Below are 20097 nucleotides of genomic sequence, written 5' to 3'. Positions count from 1 at the left end.
TTGCTGCTGTTATACAGAGATTTGTAATGTATGTTTTCACTATTTTCTTTAGCTTGCCAGTGTAATGGACACAGCACCTGCATCAATAATAATGTGTGCGAACAGTGTAAAAACCTTACCACGGGGAAGCAGTGTCAGGACTGCATGCCGGGTTATTACGGAGATCCTACCAATGGAGGACAGTGTACAGGTAATTGTGTTTTATTTTACCTCAGTGTGTGCATGTGTGTGTGTGCGTGCGCACACACGCATGTGTGTTTTACTACAGAAAAGGAAATTACAAAAGATATGCCTGTTGTGGAAAATATATTTTTTGAAAAAGAAAATTTTTCCATTGTGTGTTTTTGGAAGGTAATGTTAGGGACTATGTAAACTATTCAAATTCTGTGATATACTTTAACATTTTTTACTTGTGTTATTTCAAAATGAATTCTTGTTTATTATGTGAAATTGGTCAGCTACAGATAAAATATTACCTATGATCTCACTATTCAAATGTAATCACTGCTGATTGTTTTTTAATAGTGTCTTATCACTTTGACTTTAGAAATAGAATAATTAAGGGTTTGTGTACGCCTTACATCAGGTAAGCTTTGTTTATTTTATTATGACAGGGTGATAGTCTGGCATAATGTTTAAGAGAATAGGTTGAGAATCAACCCCCACTCTCCTACTGTTTGATTATATGACCTTGGCTCATTTACTTGCCCTCAGTGCCTCCTTGTCCTCAGATGTGAAGGGAGATGGGACTTCCTCATTGGACTGTTGTCAAGATCAAATGAGATCATATGTAATTTGGGCACGTGTACTAGGAATTAAAGCACATTGAAAAAATACATATTTAAGTGCTACCTATTATCTTTACATTTTCATCCACTAGACCCTACTTTTCTCTGTTTTTCTCTCTATTCTGCTACTTCAGGTTTTTTTCTTGCGTTAACAAGTTTCCTCTTACACTGAAATTTTATAGTAATCCTTTTTATCTCTAGATTGGTTATCTCTTAGATTATTTTTCTACTTTTTCTAAATGGAGATTTCCTATATAGAGCACCCACAGAAAGCTCTCAGTTGTTGGCTGTGACAGGATGAGGAATCTTTAGAGAGAGTTTGGCCTGAGCTAGGTCTAGATAAAAATTTAACACTAGCTTTATCTTAGAACTATCTGGAGATCTTTTAACAGATATGGATGTCTGGGCCATTCTCTAAAATAATGAAGTCATATCTTGGTTGGGGTTGTAGTGTGATTGTTGGGCATTGGTTCTTTTCAGAGGCTTCCCAGATGCCCCTACTATGCACTCAGGGTTGAGAAACACGGGGAATAATGGCTCTGCCTTCCAGTCACCAAAATTGCTCAGACAATATGCAGGCTTGGTGCTAACTGAACACAGTGGAATTGAAGTTTTGTGATACAGAATGAATGCTTTAACCTGTTCGTAGCTCTAATAGAGATGAATTGGCTGACATTTGGTTTTTTTTTTGTATTTTAGGCATTGTACTCATAGCTTTATATTCATGATCTCATCTGAGTTACACAGTAACTAGATGGTTGGTATCATATCACTTTTGTTCACATTTTATATGCAGATCCATATACACAAAGAAGTAAAATACCGAAGATCATACTGCTAGTAAGAGAAAGAAAATGTCTTATTCTTAGGCTTTGCTTTTAACTCTTCATGCTGAAGTTATGTTAGTACGGACAGGGGAGGCTCAGTCAACCTTAGCCAAAAACCACAGCTTAAGTGCTGCGTCCAGTGTATATGGAAGGTGCTGTAGTTATAGGCACAGTGGAACCTACAAAATTTAGACTTTCCTTCTTGGAGTCATAGTATTTTGTTCCTTTATGTTTATTAAGTGAAAAGATCATCAATATACTGCAACACCTCAGCACTCAATGCACTACACTACTTTGTGGTCGTGGGAGAGTTCGAGTACCTTACTTACCTATGCCGCCATGTTGACTGGAAATGTTTTTCTTGGTTCTTGAACAGTAGATTTATCTTAATTTTTTTATATGTATACAGGAGTAGGCAAAAGGAGGGTCATAGTTGTGAGTATGCAAAAACAGTTTATTCATTACTATTTATTAATTAGTGTATTATTTCCCATAGGAAGAGCTGTACACCTACTTTGCCCGCACCTGTGTAAAATACTTACATGGTATTTTTATATATATTTACTTTTACTAGTGATAAAGAAACTCTTATTATTTTTTGAAAATCGTCTTGGGAAAAAAGAGTTCTTTCAACATAGTGATGGTTCTATGTTTTTACCTTTGTTTCTTATCAGCAAAATTTGTTTTTGTTTAGAATACTTTTCCTTAGTAGCCTTTTACATAAGTATTCAATACTTTAATAAACACACTGGGCTATGACAAATATTTTGAGACTAGAGGGTAGTAAAAGGAAGACTAATTTTTCTTTCTCTCTTCTAGGATGGAAGATATATGTATTTTTTCATTTTAAACTCCTCTCACATATTGCAGATTGTTCATAGAAGCAGAAAATTTATAAGCAAATGAGTTTGGGCATTTTTTAATATAAAAGTAAGAAGTTTAATTCTCTCAAACTGGGAGCATTGACCTGAATAAAGATGCAGATAAATGAAAATCACTTGACATGGAAAATCTTGTTTTTATTAGTTGTTTTGACAAAACAAAATTAAAAGTTTGCATATTCTGAGTACACATTGTCATCCTATGTGTCACAGAAATACCAACCTGAGATTTTAAATATTCCAGAGAGAGCCCATTAAACGAATAATTATATAATTATATGTAGATATTTATTACCTGGGATAACTGTGAAGTTATGCTTTGATCAGATTCTAGGCAGAAAAGTAATTCTGTATAAATTTAATCACTTTAAGAAAACCAAGAAAGCCTTTTCAAATAGTGTAGAACTACATGATTAAAAAGAAACTTAAAAAATAAAAATGAAACTTAATTGCCTAGCTGATACAATGTTTTTCGTGAGCTGGTCCGCTCTCAGTACTAATTTTTCGAAATCCTCTGTCTTCTTTGGTGAAATATTCCTCGTGGATGCTCAGTCACCCTGGTTTCCTTCGTTCCATTCTTCAAGTTCTTTGCATCCTTTTAGTTCTCAGAGATTGACTTACAAGGACAAGAAGAGCTGAGACTATGCAAACTTTGCCACTAACACTACCTCAGGTGTTTCAGGATGACCTTTGATTAGAAGATGCAGATTCCTACTTTTCCTGTTAGATGCCTTTTTAAAACCGTCGGTGGGCTGAGTCTCACAAAACTGCTAGAGACACAGTCCTTGAACCTTTGAGGGCTGGGGGACTGTGCCATGGCTGAGTTTAGCACACTTCTTACACCTGCCCCCTCCCTAGTGTTGATAGGCACAGAGTTCTGCCCCTCCTAATTTAAACTAAACTTTGACTTTACCTTTTGACACTGGGTTAGTGTTGAATAGCCCTTATTATTAATTTTTGATTATAAGTTGATATTGCAACTTTATGTTATAGATGGACAGAAATATTATGTGACCACATAATGTCCCTCTAGTGCCTATCTCGGCTATAAAATCATTCTATAAAATTTGCCAAGCAAAAGGTCATTGCGTGAAGATTTCCTAGGTGCTTAGTCAGCATCAAAAGATAACCTCACATGCTGACAACAACAGAGTAATTTAAAAACTGTCATGAAGTATAAATTTCAAAGAATTGAATTTAAAATACATTTGTGCCATTTTAGCCTAAAGTAAGTACAGCACCACAAGGGAATTCTCTCAAAATGAGCTGACATTAAAAGGTATTTTAACACAATTATTATTATTATTTTTTGGTCTCAGAAATTATTAAAGCTGCTATATGATGATAATTCTTTTAAGAAACTCTGCAAGTGTTAACTATTTCCAATTATGCCATAAAGGATAAATAAAAGGGTCATCCAAGTATTAAAACATTAATGTACATGATTTTTTAAAATGAAGTTCTACATATAAGGCAGTATTGATATCAAACGTTGCAGGTTAATATTACAAGATATAATGGTATATTCATTCACTGCTTATGACGTTAAAGGCACGGTGTCTCTTTATTGCTTGGTGATCGCTTTTTTTCCCCCTATTCCTTGCATTTCCACACTTTGTCATTCATTTCTGTAGTTCTTATATGTTGTGTTTCCATAGTTAATTCTATGACCCTAAAGGAAAAGTATGCTGATTTATTTAAATAGTCTTTATGTAGAAAAATTTACTTTTATGTAGAACCCTCTTTTGGAAAAAGAACAGTCTTTTTAAAAATACTACCTCATACCAACTTAGTTTTATGTGTGTGTAGGGGTGTGTGTATTTTGTTACATTAATTATCTATTTTTAAAGCAAATAATTATAAACCATTAGCAAGAAACTTACTGTTCTAGATAGAATATTTTATACTTCGCTCAAAACCAATGACTCAGTTTATTTTTATATTTGTATGAGAATCAGGAAAAGACCACGTATTTCATTTTTGTCAATGGAGTAGGTTAACTAGGTTGTGGTGTGTAGGAACACAGTAGTTCTCATTAAAAGTTTTTAAAGGGTAGTGACAGGGTTACCTTGTTTCTTTAGAATGTATCTTAGGACTGGCGAATGAGTTGAAGCCTATAAATTTTGAAGGTGGAAAGGTCAGATATATAAGGTTGTATTGGTGTCAGTAAGAGAATGTGGTGACAGTATTTGAATGATGCTGTCACAGTGGAAAGGAGGGGATGTGTAGAAATTCCTCCTTGGATGTTGGGCACAGTGAAGTGTGAGGTTTGTGTCCTAAATCTGTAGTCCCCAACCTTTTTTGGGCGACGGACCGGTTTAATATTTTCACGGACGGATAAATATATCACGTGACCGAGACAAGAGTCAAGAGTGAGTCTTAGACGGATGTAACAGAGGGAATGTGGTCATTTAAAAAAATAAAACATCATTCAGACTTAAATATAAATAAAACGGAAATAATATAAGTTATTTATTATTTCTCTGCGGACCGGTACCAAATGGCCCATGGACTGGTACCAGTCCACGGCCAGGGGGTTGAGGACCACTGTCCTAAATGATTGGAACACTGCTCTTTAACAAGGAATTCAAAGTAATAAAATGAGGCGCATTAATATCAACCAGATCAATCCAGTTTATTATACCAAGTTATGTTTTGATTAGTTCTGAAAAACTGAAATGGCGAATGATCTCAGAATTTTAAACGGATGATATTAGGGCAAATAAACAGACGCGCTTTTTTACACAATATGTAACTATGTTTTTATTGTTGGCTGTGGGAATAGTAAAAACAATAAATGTATCTATTAAGTGCTTGGTATGTATTAGGTATTTTAAAATATATCAACTCATTTAATACTCACGTCAATCCTCAGGGCTAAGCGTTATTATTTTCCTTTTGAAGATGAAGGAGCTAAGCCTAGGGAGGTTAAATAAATTGCCCAAGGTCACATATCTAGTGATTATAATAGATGCATATTTGGAAGCGAAGCTGCTTGACTCCAAAGCTCTTGCGCTACTTGAAACTCATTTCATTGATTCTGTGTCCAAAGCAGAAGTGGACAGGAGCCCAAAGAGGAAAGATAAATGCTTGGATCCATTAGCACCCCAAGAACTTTGAAAGAGTTTCACAGAAGTTTTAAATAAATGCATTTACTTCCCTTTAATGAAAGATAACTTATTGGTAACTCTGGTTTTTGGATGGCAAGCGGAAAATATGTGGTATAAAAATAAGATAATGAAACCTGCCTAGAAATGTGATGATCATGTTGGGGATGGAGAAGATTCAATACCATTCTGGTTTTGACTTCACAGCTTGCACATGCAGTGGCCATGCAAATATTTGTCACATGCACACAGGAAAGTGTTTCTGCACAACTAAAGGAATCAAAGGCGACCAATGCCAATTGTAAGTACAAGTGAGTTTTTTAGAACTTTTGTGGATTGAATTGGTGCTGCAGAACTAATTTTTGTAGGTCTTCCCCCTTTTTAAGTTTAGTGTCATGATAGTTGGTTACATGACCAGCTTTGTTGTAAGCTATGTTTACTTCGGTTCTATCAAATCTCGTAGAAAGTGAAGCCTTTTAAAAAGGGTTGGAGAAGCAGATGGTTGCTTCTCTTGTGTGCCCTGAGGGGAAATGAACTCAGGACATCTACATGCCAGGCCAATGCTCTACCACTGAGCCAACTGGCCAGGGCTTTTTTGTTTTATATTATTATGAATGATAAGCTTATTATGAATGATAAGTTTTATGGAGGCTTTGAAACAGAGCCTATAGACTGTGTTTGCATTTTGTATCTCTCTAAAAAAAAAGAAACATTCTTGCTTTTTTGGGGGGAAAATGCATGTTACATATCAAATATGCATAGGTTGATGTTATCTATGAAAATTATGTTTATAATTTTCCTTCATATCTCATTAAATAATTCAAACCCAATGTTTTTATGCTTCTCATTCTTTTGATTCATTATTAATTCTGGTATTTATAGCCCTTTAAGCCTTTCAAGTGGTTTCTTATAACTGTCTCCTTTTTCTCTGTTATGTCCTAGATGTAAACCTACTTTTGTTGTTACTGCGCTCTCAGTAGTCCTATGAGTGGTTTTGTCTTTTTATAATTTAATTGTTATTCTCAAGTTTTAGTCCCCTCCCAAAAATAACTTTAAGAAGCAGTTGTTTTGTGTTATTTGTTTTTCTTTTTCTTATTATTCATATACATCATATATTAAAAGTTTTTTTATAGCTTTGAATTGTATAGATGCAAACACTCATGTTTATATTAGATATAAATGTACTGTATTTGACACAAATATAAATGCCAATGATAATATTAGTTATAATAAAAGATTTTCCAAAATTATAAATATATAAAAAATTGTATCCAAATAAGTCTGTTAACCATGGAAAAGGATCATTTTGTTTTTATTGAGAAGAAATATATTTTTTTGCTATAGAATTATCTTAAATATTTCAAGTTAGATGATTATGTCTTTGACTCGTTACTGAGGTATCATAGGTTTTCAAGTTCAAAGAAGATGAGCAGAACCAGTTTTATATCTTCTCTTAAAAATGAGGCCAGATCAAAGGGACCAGAGGAAAAGAGGACAGAGGGAAAGGGGATGATAGGATGGGATAAACCTGAAGGGAAGGGGGGAGGGCACTGTAGGGAGGGGGGCAAGGGAGATGTTGAGGGGAATAGGGGGGAGGGGGGATGCATTCAGGGTGACCCTAGATTCTATGTAAACACAATTAATTAAATAAAAAAAATAATGAGGCCAGAGCATAACATTAAAGGGCAATTATAAAGGAAAGCTATTTTGGTCTCATTGCCAATGGAATTAAATTGGATTCCTATGCTCTAAGAGGAAGGATACATCTAGACCTTCACAGCAGTAAATACTGGTTTTCAGAAGCAGGGTCAACTTCTCGGGCATGTGGCCTCTGTCTTTGCACAGAGCTTCATGCTTACAAGGGCATTGTGCTTGGTTTCATGCTTTGCTGTGCCATCTTGAAATTTTTAATGCATCTTTTGTGTGTGTGTGTGTGTGTGTGTTGTGTGTGTGTGTGTGTGTATTTTTCTGAAGTGAGAAGCAGGGAGGCAGTCAGAATCCTGCATGTGCCCGACCAGGATCCACTTGACATGCCCACCAGGGGGCTATGATCTACCCATCTGGGGTGTTGCTCGTTGCAATTGGAGCTGTTCTAGCACTTAAGGTAGAGGCCATTGAGCCATCCTCAGCATCAGGGCCAACTTGCTCCAGTGGAGCCTTGGCTGCGGGAGGGGAAAAGAGAGAGAGGGGGGGAAAGAGTGCAGAAGCAGATGGGCGCTCCTCCTGTGTGCTCTGACCGGGAATCGAACCTGGGACTTCTACATGCCGGGCCGACGCTTTACCGCTAAGCCAACCAACCAGGGCTCTGAATGCATTTTTACACAAGCCCTGCATTTCCATGTTGCTCTGCTCCTTGCTGTCCCCTCACTCCGCGCCCCCATGAATTACATAACGAGTCCTGGTCATAAGCAACAAATGTCTGATTTTTGTTCAAAGAGTCCATCATGAAGATGAGCAATGACATTTTTCATTTGTACTGCACTTCTGCATATATGATATAGTACCCACAGTATTTCTGTCTTATGTGATGTAGTACTTTAGAACATGTTTTTTTTTCCTCTAGATGAGAGAGTGGAATTTTAATTTATTGTACTTATGGGTTTATAAGCTTAGCTATCTGGAGTTACAGGGTTTGGCATATGTATGAAATATTAAAAAATAAATTATATAGTTCTGAATGATGAAGGTACATTTACCTTAATTCGTATTTATGACTTTTTATAAGCAGAGGAAAGATTAGACTACTAATTTGTAAAGATAGAATTACATTCATTCCTTTTTAAAAAAAAATTTTTTTCTTAAGTGAGAAGCAGACAGGCGGAGACACAGACTCTTGCATGCGCCCCAACTGGGACCCACCTGGCAAGCCTGCTATAGGGTGACACCCTGCCATTTGGGGCTATTGCTTTGTTGCTTAACAACCGAGCTATTTTTACACCTCAGATGAGGCCATGGAGCCATCCTTAGCACCTGGAGCCAACTTGCACCAACCGACCCATGGCTGCAGAAGGAGAAGAGAGAGAGAAGGGGGAGGGAAAGGGTTGGAGAAGCAGATGGTTGCTTCTCTTGTGTGCCCTGATGGGAAATGAACCCAGGACATCCACATGCTGGGCCGATGCTCTACCACTGAGCCAACTGGCCAGGGCTTTTTTGTTTTATTTGTTTAGCTTTTGAGTGTGGGGCAATGAGAGATGGGACTATTATTCCTCAAGCAATTATTTCCTGTAGTGTGCTTACACTGGAAAAAATGAGCCTGTTAGGAGGTACAACTAGTTATTCAGATCAGTAAACAATGATTAAGTGGGTGCTCGGTACTATTAATGAAGATAAATAACACATGGTTTTTGCTGAAACTATCTTTCAAGCTAGTGTTGGAAACACTAGTCAAAATATACTAATTTCTTATATTTAGATTTGAGATGCTTAATACCACTTGCCTCTCAGATAATCTGTTCAGCTTTTAGTATGTAGTTGGACATCACATACTCTCGTACATTTTTTATTAACTTCCCCAACTGAAATTGGATCTATTCCTATTTGTATTTTCCTTGCATTATCTGTATGCTTGCCTGTGTTCCTTATTAGACATCTTTGGGGACTATTGCATCAACAGCAGAATTTCAGTGTTCAACACCTTTATATAATGACATGGAATGAAGAAACTGTTGAAGGATTACTGAAAAAGGAGTAAATAATTTATCTTGGAGGGATAAGAGAAGTTTGAGCAGAGGATATCTGAGCTGGAATTTGAAGGCGGAGTTAAATTGTTCTGGGTGTAGAATAGAGTCAACAGTGAAGCAGAAAATCTGTAAAAGTGAACGTGACCGTAGCTTTTCCAGTGTTCGTTCACCCAGACAGCTGCAAAGAGCCTCACTCCTACCTTGACAATGAAAGAAATAAAAGCGGGTCATACTGCAAATTTCATGAGTTTCCGTGAAAGCATTTGAGATCACAAGGTAACCAACCAGATGGCTAAAAATCTAGAAACAAGGGCTTTCAGGGAGGGACGAGCCATGAGCCCAGCTTATATGGAGTAAAACCATGTAAGCCTTTAAACCAGTTAAGTTTTCTTAATACTCCACACTGTTGTAAATACTTGGTGTTCTAAAACATTTTAATTTCAGATGGATATAAAATTGATATTTGCAGTTTGAGTTTGCATTTTCTTTGTGTGTGTGTGTGTGTGTGTGTGTTTCAGAGACAGAGAGACACAGATAGGGTCAGACAGACAGGAAGGGAGAGATGAGAAACATCAACTCCTTGTTGCAGCACCTTAGTTGTTCATTGACTGCTTTCTTATGTGTGCCTTGACCGGGGTGGGAGGGTCAGGGGGCTACAGCAGACCGAGTGACCCCTTGCTCAAGCCAGCGACCTTGCGTTCAAGCTGGTGAGCCTTGCTCAAACCATATGAGCCCGTGCTCAAGCTGGTGACTTCGGGGTTTCAAACCTGGGTCGTCGGCGTCCCAGTCCGGCGCTCTATCCACAGCGCCACCGCCTGGTCAGGCTGAATTTGCATTTTCTTAAGAACTAAAGAAGTTCTTTAGTTTTTAAAGGTTTAATATGATTAATCTTTAAAAGGTTATATATGTTTAATCTCCAATTGAATTTTCTCTTTCATGAAATACTGCTCTTTCAAGTTTCTTGTAATCTTTTTTCTATTATTTTTTTCTTAATTATCTCTAATGTTTTATACATTATTTTGTTGGTGACATGTGTGGTAAACACCACTTTGTGGTTTGCATTTCCACACTGTTTTGTATATGTTTGATTCAGAGAAGTTCTTAACTTTCGAGTAATCTAATATCAGTGTTATTTCAAATGATTTAGTGCTTTTTATATGTGTGTTCTGTTCCCCATTAAGGTAACTAGTTGGTCCTAGATTTTGCTTTGTGGAAAGGTTTTTAGTTATTTCTTTAAGATAAAATAAAATATTCAATTTCTTTAACAGATAAACTATTCAGATTTTTCATTTCTTATATCTATTTTATTCTTTGGCTTTAAAAATATTTTTCTTTTGTTTTATGATGATGTGCTTAGTTATTATTTTTTCATTGATCACAATAGAGGTTTCAGAAAGTTCTGCCAGCATTCTTCAGATACTGCTTCTTCTCCATTCTCTGTCTTCTTTTGAGCCCCAAAACACTGTATTTTTTATGTCTTTTTCATATTTTTTACTCTTTGCTGACCTGGTTTTCAGTTCACTTTTTACTTTTCCACTGTGTTCAACTTGCTGTTAATCTCATCCATTCAGGTCTTAATTTTGGTTATTGCATTTTCATTTTATTGTTTTTATTGTGTCTTGTGTTTTAGACTAAAGTCAACTTTATTATAGTCTCTAATTGTCTTTTATAGTTTCCAGTTTTTTAGGCAATTTTGAATCTTGTCTTTAATCTCCTTTCATATAAAAAAAGGACAGTTATTTTAAAGCCTGTGGCTTTTCCAAGATAATATCTGAATTCCCATGGCTTTATTTACATCATCCTCTGTTTCTGCTGGTTCCTATTCTTGTTTTCTTATCAGTTTCCAAGCCTGGTTGTTTTTTATTTTGTACTCAATGCCATATTTGAAAAATCTATTTATAGATGTTTGAGACCTTGAATGAAATCTTTTCCCAAAGAGAATCCAATTCTGCTATGTACCTGAGGGCAGTGGTACCTTAATCACTTTCAGGGATAAGGATGGTTCAAAACAGATCTTCATTCTCTTGAAGGACTTTTTATATCTTTACTATTAATATTAAGTTGTTGTTATTTGACTCACCAAACTTTGGTAAGCCTAGATGTCAATCCTTTTTCCTGTGAAATACTGGTTCTGTCTTCCTATTCATAATCAGGAACAAAGGGATCTCCCAATAACCTAGGATTTCATTTTCTGCATCCTGGCTTGGTAATTTTTTCTTTTTTGCTCTTTTCCACTCCAGTGCATTTACACATAAAAAAGAAAACCCACAAACAACAACAAAAGCCCGACCCTTTTTTGTTTTCTTTAACTTACTGTTATTGATAAGAAATCCATACAGCCTTTTAATTTTAGAACATGTTCCTCCTATACTATTTGAGTATTTGCCATTCCTTCATGTCTGAATTTTTATTTTCTTAAGTTGCCTTAGCTATATGGTATCATTATTGATACTGTTATACTTCTTAATATATTTTTATTAATATATGATCTGATTTTATGGGTTTTTGTTTTAGAAGAAAAATAAAGCAAAAGCAATTGTGTTTCATCTTGTATGTAATTTTCATAATTTCTCATAAAAATGCAAATTTATCAAATTCTAAAATGCTTTAAATAATCTGTTATGATATTTCAAAATTGTAGTAATTAGATGTTCCTTATTCCCTTTTTATAGTTTCTGAGTAGAAAAATTGTATCTCATGATAAGATATATATGCATACATATTTAAATATTTAAATCAATAGGAACAAATTGAAATGCCATATTTTAACACTTAGAAGCATGAATTATATATTATATATATAACTTTAAAGTGGCATATATAATATAATGAGATCATTCACGCTAATGGTAATCATTATTTAGGTGACAGCCCTACTAAATATTTCAGCCTAAATCTGTTTTCTGAGAAGTCTTGCCATTTGCTTAGTTTGCTTAGTGGTAATAGAGAATGATTATCTCTCTGCTTAGACACAGAAATGCTTTGAAGTTCCATGTTTAATTAAGCCATGCAGAAGACTTCTGAAGGCTTTTAATGTTTGTATCTAATCTTTATACAGAATGATTTTGAATTTTAAAAACATTACTCAGCTTACATATCAGAAATATCATTATCATACGCAGGCAGTCCCTGGGTTATGAACAAGATAGGTTCAGTAGGTTCGTTCTTAAGTTGAGTTTGTATATAAGCTGGAACAGGTCCATTTACCTATTCAATGCAACTGAAACAGATGTTTGTCTTGGCATAGTATTGATTTTTACCTTTCAGAGCATATAAATACTTAAACGTTTTCAAACCTACAGAACGGATCACATACGTAGCCCAGGGACTGCCTGTAGTACGGTATTAATTTGTTTAAAGCTTTGCTTTTACCTACATTTCCCTTCACATTTTTTTTTTTACCTTTTATATTCTGAGTTTGAACTTGATCAATTAATTTAACTTCTCATATTATATAAATATATTATGTGAATTAAATTAATACATATTCATATCTCAAACAAATATATTGATACATTTTAGAATAATAAGAAAGACATACTCAACAAAAATATTACGTAGACAGACCCTACAGTGACTACCAATGATTTCTGCCTTCTGGTATTTACACTGTTGTATAATTCCTTTTTCTTGAATATGGGCAGGACTTATTACTTGCTTTTAATTCAGAAAATATGGCAAAAGTGATGGGATATCAATCTGTGATTATGCTATGTTATATGATAAAGGTGATGGTATGTTGCTTTCATGAATATGCTTTAAGCTGTGTTTTGCTAGAGGACTTGCTCTAAAATCTTTATCCCTTCTTGTCTTGAAGAAATGGAGCTTAAGGCATGTTCCAGTCGATAATAAGAAATAAAGGCTCTCAGTTTTATAGCTGCAAGGAAATAAATTCTGCCAACAATCTGAGAGAGCTTAGAAGTGGGTACATCCCCAGTCAGCCCTCTGATGGGAACCCAGCCCCAGCTGACTCTTGATTGCTGCTGGACAGAGAACCCCTTCTGAACCCAACTACACAGGCCAGAGGCCTGACCCATGAAAACTGTGATATAATAAATATGTGTAGATCAAAGCCACTAAGTTTGTGGGAGTTTGATACTTAGTATTAGATAAGTAATACAAATTTATCCAATTGAATTATTTTTTCACTGAATTATATATTTGTGTACAAAATATTTATATTTATATAACACATCATATTTATATAATACATTCCCTTCAAACTATGAAAGTGATCTTCATCTTTGAAAGAGAAAATATACTTATCTTGAATGGGTAAAATAATTTCAACAAGGCAAATTAAGCCTTTTCTAGAAAACAGACTAGAAAGAAATTTCACTTTTGTGTTGCTAAACATAGTACAGAATGAAACACAATTTAAATATTTCTTTTATTAATCTGATTATTTTACATTCTTATATGCAAAATTGCCTCAAGAAAGATTAGTGGATTTTTTTCTTCCTTCAGAAGATGGTCTGTTTTGTTGATGGCTTCTTTTATTATGCAAAACCTTTTTTACTTGATGCAGTCCTATTTTTTTATTTTTTATTTTGTTTCTAACCATTCTTTTGAAAAAAAATTATGTTGAAGGTAAACATATTACAATAATTTCCAGCCTAATACACTATTACATAATTTGAATAAATGAAATATTAACAAAAATTAAAACTTTATAATTTTCATATTGGAAACTAAGTTTGTATCCAGAGCTCTAAAGTCAATACATAGATCAATTGCAAAGTACTTAAGTTTCTTGTGATTTTTCAAAGTTAGTCATTTTTGGGGGGTGACATTGCATAATAAAATCATAAAATGAGACATTTGAGATTACTATGGGACTTTGAAAGCCTTCTAGTTAGGCAGGTAAGATAGTCAGGGAAAATCATGCATAATAACACAGGGAATATTATGTTGAATATGTTCCTATTCTAAAAGTACTATTGAGATAGCCATTTATAACAAGTCAAGTTTATTTTTTACTACTGAAAATGGAAGTATAACATTATTGTAAATCAGTCCTTTATGTGTACGCTTTGTACAAAGTGATGAAATTTAAGGAGGCAAGTATAACAGAAGGACCATTAGTGTAGGAATCGTATCAATTCTGGTGTTTAACCCAGCTATAATGAGTATGATGTGTTTAACCCAGCTATAATGAGTATGACGGTCTCTCGAGCTAGACATCCACTATGTGTTCCACATTTTAAAAGTAGCATTTGAAGAATATCACAGAATATCTAACTTCCTAATGTCCATATCTTTATTTGTTGTTTCACCAAGAATAAAATTAATAGCATAAAGGAAAATCATACTTATACTTTAATTTTGTAGTTAGCATAGAAAAATATTTATTTTTCAACTTCTTTATCTATTTTGCATGAATACAAGAACTAGCATGGCTGAAAAATGTCTTTAGCATGTAACATGATTAGATTATAGAGTCTCAACTGTTTGGCCCTTCATTAATTAAAATATAAATGTATTAAAATTATTCCTCTAGAGTTCTAATTAACTTGACTAAAACTGAGGACATTGAGAAAGACCTGTTAAACTTTTACATATAACTTAAATATTGTCACTTTATTTAGTTATCCTGTCATATTCATTTTATAATAATTTATTTTGGAGGATATTCCAGGAAGTAGCATTATACAAAACAAAGCTATATTCCTGCTTTGCAATTTCAAAAAAATACCATAAGAAAATGATTTCAATATATGAATTCCACCATTTTCTTTACCTAAAAATGTTTCTATAGCCTTATCCAAACTTTCAATTCTTTTTCATATTATGAATGAAAAATATAGATCCCAAAACTCATAATCCTTATCTCATCTGACTTGCAACTCCTGTATTCCTTTCATGTAGTTAGTTGTCTTCTTCACTTATTTCTTCTCTCACTCATACTCGTCTATAGGCTTTTTATATTAATTTTTCTTGAAAATTTATTTTGAATATTTTAATTACTTAATTTTAAAAAATGTTTTAATATATAGTTTAATTACTTTATTGTTTAGAAACATGAAACTTTTGAATTTTGTTGTTTAATAATAAATGAAAAAATTTTTTTAACAGATGTGACTCTGAAAATCGCTATGTTGGTAATCCACTTAGAGGAACGTGTTATTGTAAGTACTTGTGTTTTTTCATTTTAATTAAATGGTTTGCATTATTAGTTTCAGGTGATTTTGCAGATAATAAAATTCATCTTAAATAATTGATGTTATCATTATTAGGTTACTTTTCTTGTTTTTTCTCATATCTTGTAATATATTGCTAAAAAAAGTAATGTCTTTTTGCTATATTTTCTTAATAATATATTTGGTGCATTTTTCCCTACTCTGAAGAGTAAGATAGTCATACATCTAATTCAGAACATTGAACAAAATACAGAACTTGAGTAAACGCCGATGGATTTTTAATATATTCTTTTTATTATGATTAAATTTAGAACAACTAAAATTTTGTGAAGAATTTTACAGGGAAAACTTTTGATCATCATTAAAAAGCTGCATGATGTATTGAAAAACACTTCCACTGGGTAATGATCATATGGTAGATGTGTATTTCACTTTTTAAGAAACAACTAAAATATTTCCCAAACAAGTATATCATTTTTACATTTCCACCGACTGTGAATGACTTTTACTTCCAAACCTCTCAATACTTCGGATAGTCTTTTTAATTTTAGTATTCTAATAAAATTAATTTTTACTAGAATAGATCTGTGTAATAGATCTGGTTCTCACGTTATTTGCATTTCCCTAAAGACAAGTGATGTAAGTTTTTTTTTAATGTGATTTTTGCCATGTATATACTTTATTTGATGAAGTGCGTTTAAGTCCACTTCCCACTTTTAAAATATAATTGGTTGTTTTCATATTATCGAGTTTTCAAGGTACTTTATATATTCCAGATGGAAATTCTTTGCCTGGTATATGATTTGCAAATATTTTCCCTAGTTTATGGCTTGCCTTTTCAATTTATTAAGAGTATTTTTTTTTGAATGGCAGTTTTTAATTTAGATGAAGTTCAATTTATTAGTTTGTCTTTTTAGAAATCTTTGATTAATCTTACAGTCTTTTAAAAAATTTTTATATTTTTCTGTTTTCCATTTAAGTATATACTATACTTCCAGTTAATATTTATATATATTTCAAGGGATGGATCAAAATTTTTTTCTCCATATGGACATCCAGATGTTCTGGCACAGTTTACTTATGCACACTATCTTTTAATCAGTGAATTGCTTTTGCACCTTTGTTGAAAATCAGTTGTCCACATATGTGTCTAAGACTATATAAAACTATTTCTGGATGTTTTATTCTGTTCCATTAATTAATTTGTTTATTTGTATGCCAGTATAGCACTATTATGATTACATTAGCTTTATAGCAATTCTTGAAACCATGTAATATTTATTCTACAGTTGTTCTTTTCATACTTATGTTGGCCATTCCATTTTCTTTGTTTACATACAAACTTAAGAATCTGATTTTCCTTTTTTTACGAAATACATGCTAGGATTTGGATTAGGATTGTGTTCAGTGTATAGATCAGTTTGGGGAAGATTTATATCTTAACTACAGTGAATCTTTAGACCTATGAATGTAGCATATATCTTCATTATTTTTAAGTTTTTTCTCAGCAACATTTGGTGGTTGTCACTGTGCATGTCTTTCATAGTTTTTGCCATATTCCTAAATATTTTATATTTTTGATGCTGTTATACATATTATCTTTTAATATTTTAGTTATGATTGTATCTGGTATGTTCAACCATTGATTTTAATATTGATTTCGTATCCTTTAGCTTTGGCAACTCACTTATAGTTCTGGTGCCATTTTTGTAGATTCTGTCATGTTTTCTACATAAACAGTAACATGTTCTCCAAATAATGCAGTTTGAGTTCTTCTTTTCCTTTCTGGATATTTTTTTTTTCTTGCCTTATTGCATTAGTTACTACTTGTGAAAAAATATGGTGAGCATATAAATATTCTTTTTGATATTAGCAAGAAAGCCTGTACTCTTTCAACATTAAGTATGATGCAGGTTTTTCTTAGATACCTTACGAGATTGAGAAAATTCCCTTTATGCTTTGCTGAGAATTTTTATTAAGAATTGGTATTTTTAAAAATATCATATGGTTTTTCTGACAATTGGGATGACCATAAAGTATTTTTATTTTACTTAGTTAATGTAGAAAATGGTATAATATTATCTATACATATCACTGTTTTTTATTTTTTAATCACCAGATAAAGGACATTGGAATTATTTCTAGGTTTGGCTATTATAAAAAATGCTGATATTAATGTTTAGATTGTCTTTTTATACACATTTAGATGGTCTTTCTATACAAATATGTTTTCATTGTCCTTTGGTGTCTTCCTAGGAGTAGAATTTTCAGGTTATATGATAAACTTATGTGTAACTTTTTAAGAAACTACTAAATGATTTTACTGCATGGTGTACCATTTACTTTTCTGCAAATAATTTATGAATATTATAGTCTTTCTACATATTCACCCACACTTCATATTGTTTTTCTGATTATAGCTATTCTAGAGTATGTTTTGTAGAATCTTGTGGTTTTATACATATTTGCATTTATTTCATGACTATTAATGTTGAGCTCAATTTCATGTATCCATACTTCAAACATGTTTTGTTACATGTGTAAAATAATAATTTTATAATACTTTTGTTTCTATTTGAAATAGTATCTTTTAAAATTACATTTTATATTTATGTTTGATATATAAAAATAAGATTTATTTTAAGTACATGAATCTGGTCTTAATCAACTATTAATTCTAATTTTATAGAAGTGTTTGATTTTTAAATGTAGTTAATTATATTGTGTGCAAATAAGGACAATTTTTTTCTCCCTTTTCATTTTTTTCTCCTTTATTGAAATGGTTAGGATATCTATTTTAGTATTAGTATCAAGTCAAAATGATGGTACTAGATAATATATTCAAGTAGAGACTTTGATATAATTTATGGAATATTCATTGTATAAAATTAAGAAAATTCTTATTTATATTAGTGTGCTTTAAGATGTCATCATGAATGCCTTTTCCCCTTACCTTGTTAAATGTGAAGTTGCATTAATAGATTTTCTAATATTAAGCAGTTTTTTCTTCTAGTGTAAACCAAACATCTCATGACATAGTATTTGGAATACCATTAAATATCTTGTTTATGTTTAATTTAGGATTATTTTCAGTATAAATGAATGTAGGCTATATTTTTACATTTTTTAATGAAATAACGCTTACTGTAACTGTTTAGTTTTTTTTCCCTGTCTTCATATTGTGTAACTATGGTGATAGCTTTGGAAAATGAGTTTAAGAAGATTGTTATCTATTTTTAAGACAGGAATAGTTAAAAATATTATTAAGTGAACTTCAAAGATTAGCTAAATTTCACGAATATCTTTGGGTCTGGTGCTTTTTCTTTTTTTTTGTAGTGTTTTTGTTCATCGTACTTATATATTGCCATGTTATAGCATGAGATGTTGGGTTTATTCATCCTTTCCACTGATTTTGATTTTCAGTTTCATATTAGGTTCTATCTTTAGTAACTTTGGAGTCAGATGCACTACTGTTGTGTCACGAGGTCCTCCTATCTTTAGTAACTTTGAAAACATTTGTTATTTCTGCCTACATTTGGTATATGTTTTCTTATTAAATTATTTTCTACACAGTTTATGATTCAATTCTTATCTTGTTTTTGTTTGTATATGTAGGAATTTTTAAAATTTCTAATTAAGTTAATACTTTATAAACCATTTGTAATTACTTTTCTAATTTTATTGAGAATGTAGTAAGTACAATTACAAGTCTTATGAAGGTGTTTTTGTTGCTAAAGGGACATGTAACAGTGTTTGAAGACATTTTTGCTTATCACAACTTGGCATGGGGCCTGGGTCCTTACGGGCATCTAGTGAGGAGAGGCCAGAAGTCCTGCAGTCTGTCCCAAGGTGCACATGACAGCTTTCTCAGAATTAAGGATTATCTGGAACAATTGCGGTAGTGCTGAGGTTGAGAAACGGAGATAGAGGTTTAATCAGCTTTGGATTTGACTTTGGTAGAAATGCTATTTCATAGGTGCTTTTGTGTTCTTCGTCCAGCAGAAGCCCAGAAAGACTCCTAATCTGTCTTTTTACATCCTTAGCAGACATATGTTCAATACTTAGGTCCTAATTGATTAGTGTTTGCAAAATTGTGATATTCCAATTTCTTTTTTAATTCTTCACTGGAAAACTTATGTATAACAAATTTCCTCTCATATTTGGTTAATCATTGCTACAGTTCATATAGGAAAGGTGTGATAAATGCTATAGATTTTTTTACTTTAACCAGTTTTCAAAGCAAAGAATTGTTTATTTAATATCTCTCAAAGCTGACAACTAGGTTTTTTTTGTTTCTATATTTTAAACATATGAATTCATCCATATTTAAAATGTTTTAATTCATTCTCAATAATTACCCTTACTAATACATTCTTAATATTCTATGCCATTTAAAAAATCTTAGTCTTTTTTTTTTTACACATTTATTTTGCTATTCTTTTTTTTCAAACATCCTGGATGTTATGGGGACATATTTTGTCTGATTTTTTAAAATTAGAAATTCCTCTTTGATTCTTCTTCTTCTTGAATCTTTAGCTTTTATTGTGTCCTAAAGGAGTTACTAGTTACAATTATAGGCACATATCAATTATATTCCATTTTTTATTAAAAAAGAAATGTACTAATATTTAAGACTAGGTTATTTTTCCTCTAGATCAGTGCTTATCCACTGTA

General features: G+C 32.7%; 1 protein-coding gene across 2 annotated transcripts in view; it reads left to right on the top strand.

Moving 5' to 3' along the window:
• The window catches only part of ATRNL1 (attractin like 1), a 548672-nt gene that overhangs the window by 137969 nt on the left and 390606 nt on the right, over positions 1–20097 (top strand). For both annotated transcript variants that reach the window (XM_066355686.1, XM_066355687.1), the window contains exons 19-21: positions 53–190; positions 5811–5904; positions 15359–15411. In XM_066355686.1, the coding sequence (XP_066211783.1) occupies positions 53–190; positions 5811–5904; positions 15359–15411 (285 nt within the window). The remainder of the gene's footprint in view (positions 1–52; positions 191–5810; positions 5905–15358; positions 15412–20097) is intronic.

The sequence above is a fragment of the Saccopteryx leptura genome, chromosome 13, assembly GCF_036850995.1.
Source record: "Saccopteryx leptura isolate mSacLep1 chromosome 13, mSacLep1_pri_phased_curated, whole genome shotgun sequence".
Lineage (NCBI taxonomy): Eukaryota > Metazoa > Chordata > Mammalia > Chiroptera > Emballonuridae > Saccopteryx > Saccopteryx leptura.
The sequence above is the reverse complement of the archived record's forward strand: the minus strand, read 5'-3'. Positions and strand labels throughout refer to the sequence as shown.